At 31.7% G+C, this 4,127-nt stretch overlaps 1 protein-coding gene across 1 annotated transcript; it reads left to right on the top strand.

Moving 5' to 3' along the window:
• Positions 1-303: 303 nt before the first annotated feature.
• Positions 304-3,420, top strand: LOC110722917 (GABA transporter 1-like; the record flags this gene model as incomplete). The annotated part of the gene is given in 8 exon segments (XM_021902200.1): positions 304-466; positions 469-540; positions 1,131-1,142; positions 1,145-1,227; positions 1,327-1,513; positions 2,282-2,412; positions 2,521-2,754; positions 3,008-3,420. Coding segments are annotated over 8 exon segments (1,263 nt in total), but the record flags the coding sequence as incomplete, so codon positions are not given.
• Positions 3,421-4,127: the final 707 nt, after the last annotated feature.

Here is a 4,127-nt window from a genome sequence, read left to right as displayed (position 1 = left end):
CATTTATTACACCGATTTACTCGTGAATTGTCGATAAATTCCCAACTTAATACTAAAAAGGAAGTATATTAAATACTTATATGCAGCCCTAAGGGCTGCATATAACATTACCCTTTCAAAAACTTACTAAATTTATATACCAGAATACAAAAAAAAAAAAAAAATTTAATTAAAGAAAGACGATTATTGGATCTATTACTATATTATACGAAGTATTCTGTATATATAGAATGCACTCGTATATATATTATATATTGTATAAATACAGTTGTTGTATATGTAATGACTAATGAGTGATTAAATTGTGACGGGTCATGGGTGCACTGTGGGTACCATCTAACAACATCGATAGTAGCACCGGCACTACTGAGTTTACCGTATGCTTTTAAATTTCTTGGATGGGCTGGAGGAATTATATGCCTCATTTTAGGAGCAATGGTCACATTTTACTCCTATAATTTGCTATCGTGGTACTTGAACACCATGCTCAATTAGGTCGCCGCCATCTTCGGTTCCGAGACATGGCACATGATATATTAGGTATGTTCTTATTTATGTATACAAATCCTCAATATTTAATACGCAGTATTAGACAAAGAACACATTAGTTTATTAATTAGAGTTTTAGAATTAGTTTATATAGATTAATGTTTGTGTAAATATAATAGTCAATAAAATAATGATCAAGTATATCATCATGTTGACTTGTTGCTGGAGCAAGTTTTTTTTTTCAATGTAAATCATAATTAAAGAAAACAACTAATGACTTGACCACGTTGAATCTCTTGTTATTTCAATAATATCTTGCCAAACTTGAAAGACGAAAAATACTTAATCTAATCATTTTCTTAACTTCAAAAGATTAAATGATGTTATAATTATTTGCTTTCATGTATGGTTCGTAAAAACACATTGACCATGTACACCAATTATTGCCTTTTTTCATAAAAAACACATATTACACTACGTAAGTACGTATTATTATATTTTAGTACTTTATTGTTAGCGTATGATAGAGACATTATTGGATTTTATCATGACTTACAAAATATTCAATTCAACTTATTTAGATATGATAAATTTGGCATCAAGGATTAATAACTAAATAAATTTTTTAACATTATTGGTAGGTCCAAGATGGGGCGATATATTGTGGGTCCAGTTCAATTTGCAGTGTGCTATGGTGCAGTTGTTGGAGCTTGTCTTATAGGTGGTCAGTGTATAAAGGTCATTTTTTCTTATTTCAGACAAAATATATTCAAATTATATTACACAATGATTTAGTCATGTATACTAATAACTTAGTGATGATGCAACTTTTCTCAGGCTATCTACTTGTTGTTCAATCCGAATGGTACAATGAAGCTCTATGAATTCATAATAATATTCGGAGGACTAATGCTAATCCTAGCTCAGATGCCCTCATTTCACTCTCTACGCCATATTAACTTGATTTCTCTACTCCTATGCCTTGGCTATAGTGCCGCTGCTACTGTTGGCTCCGTCTATATTGGTAATCCAAGCCTTTTCTTCTTGATGAAAATAAGTAAACCCATGATTGATTTTTGCACTTCCCCACTTCATATAAACCTTGCTTGTTTTACATCATTTTGTTTTATTTATGTCGCATATTTTCACTGATATGTATTTCGTACTTATATTATCATCAATGTATATCCGGATTGTTCTTAATGTATTTTTTAAAATGTCGAATTTTTGTGATAAATAATTAAAGAGATTAATGACCAAATTTATATTTTAGCAAACTTGTCCTACTAAAACTTTATGTAAGGTATTATAGTGGCAATGAGCTAGATTGTGTATGTCTTTCAATTCACATGCCCACGATTACACACACACACAAACAAACAAAATAAAAAAAAAAAAAAAATAAAGTGTTCAAGAATTTTATGTCAATGACCAATCTACATAAATGCCCAAATTTTATGTATTTTATGTCAATGACCAATCTACATAAATGCCCAAATTTTATGTATTTAAAAAAAAGTTACACGGCAATGCATCATAGTTGTAAAAGTAACATGATCCTGCCTCACACCAGGCCACAACCTTTAATTTTTTTTTTTTTTTTTGTTGACATCAAGGCCACAACCTATCATACAGTACACTATCTAGGTAGAAAATTTAGCATGCATGTGATCAACCATGATATTACACTAGAAACAATTGAATCATATACTACCTTTAAATCATATTGCTTTTGAAAAGTATCCTAAAGTTGTCAATGGAAATGAATAATGTGTTGCATTGTGTCATGCAGGACATAAATCAAAAGGACCAGAGAAAGACTACTCACTAGTTGGCAACTCTGAGGATCGGTTATTTGGTGTATTTAATGCAATTGCGATTATTGCAACAACTTTTGGGAATGGAATTATTCCTGAAATTCAGGTTATTTAGATGTCATATCTTCTTAAAATCTTTTTTTGGATAGTCCTTAATTCAATTATATAATTATGTTGCTAATTGCTTATGAAATTTATGACACAATATTGTTAGGCAACGCTAGCACCACCAGTAAAAGGGAAGATGTTCAAGGGACTATCCGTGTGTTACAGTGTAGTTTCAATGACATTCTTTAGTGTCGCGGTGTCAGGTTACTGGGCATTTGGGAACCAAGCTGAAGGCCAGATATTAAGCAACTTTGTTGTGAATGGAAATCCTTTTCTACCTAAATGGTTCATTTTTATGACCAATGCCTTTGTCATCCTTCAAATTTCTGCTGTTGGTGTGGTACGTAACAACTTTACTTTTTCTTGCCTGGCACATTGATTTTCACACTGAAAGTTATGCCCTTAAGAAACCACTGCATAACAAGTTAAAAATACACTAATTAAAATGCCTTGATCTTTGATCTCACGATATAGAGTTTATAACTTATTAATTGTGAGATCAGTGTTCGTTTGAAATATAATAATCATAATAGTTTAATGATTATGTAGCTCATAATATGTAATATGTAACGCAATTCAATTTTTTGGCGCAGATATACCTGCAACCTACAAATGAAGTATTAGAGGGAGTATTGGCAGATCCGAAAAGTGGTCAATTCTCTCTAAGAAATGTGATCCCAAGGGTGATATCGCGGTCTCTCTCAGTCGCCATAGCAACAATAATATCAGCAATGCTCCCATTTTTTGGAGACATAAATGGAGTTATTGGAGCATTTGGCTTCCTTCCTCTAGACTTTGTTCTACCTGTCATTTTATTCAACCTTACATTCAAGCCTTCCAAACGTACTTTCATATTTTGGTTGAATCTAAGCATTGCTGTTGTTTTCTCCATATTAGGGGTCATTGGATCAGTTGCTGCCGTAAGGCAAATCATTCTTGATGCCAAATCTTATAAATTGTTTGCCAATGTATGAAATTTTCACTGCATTGGTGAGGCTGGAGTTCATATTTTTGGGCTTTTTTGGACTTGAAAGAGGATGTCGTTTTTCCTTAGATTTAGAATATGTAAAATGTAAATTGTTTACATAAATATTTTTTGGGGGAGTTTTTTTTTTTTTTTTTTTTTTTTTTTAAATTATTAAGGTTTAGGTGACCAAAAGTATTAATATATGTAGCTGCAAATTGCAATGTTGCAGCATTGTAACCAAATACCAATGCAAATCAAGGAGCAAAACAAAATCACAAAATTCCATTAATTGAGAACATTGAGCTTCTCGTTGAGACATGCTATATTTTCCACAAGGACTTAAGGTGTACTTTTTTTTTTATTATTATTTTTTTAATAGTAAATCTGTTCATTTCTAAGGAAAAATTTACAATAATAATTCCACATTTTTATAAGTTTTCTCATAATAGTCTCATCTTCAAAAATCTCGAAATAATCCCATCTTTTAGGGCTACCTATATATATATAACAATTAGGGCAAGCTTGGATTGAGGGAGATATTACTACGGTAATAAAAGTCAAACTAAGCAAAAAGAAAGTGAATATAGGGAGGTGGAGATAGTGCTGGTGTGATTGTAAGGAAATTATGTAGTGAAGGTGTGGTATGAGATGAAGAAAAAGGAACTAATACCCTCATTTTGGGGTAATAGTTACACTAGGGGGGTGGATAACTATTACCCTCATTATGAGGATAATAATTTCTCCAT

The sequence above is a fragment of the Chenopodium quinoa genome, unplaced genomic scaffold (assembly GCF_001683475.1).
Source record: "Chenopodium quinoa cultivar QQ74 unplaced genomic scaffold, ASM168347v1, whole genome shotgun sequence".
In the NCBI taxonomy this organism is placed as follows: Eukaryota; Viridiplantae; Streptophyta; class Magnoliopsida; order Caryophyllales; family Amaranthaceae; genus Chenopodium; species Chenopodium quinoa.
The sequence above is the reverse complement of the archived record's forward strand: the minus strand, read 5'-3'. Positions and strand labels throughout refer to the sequence as shown.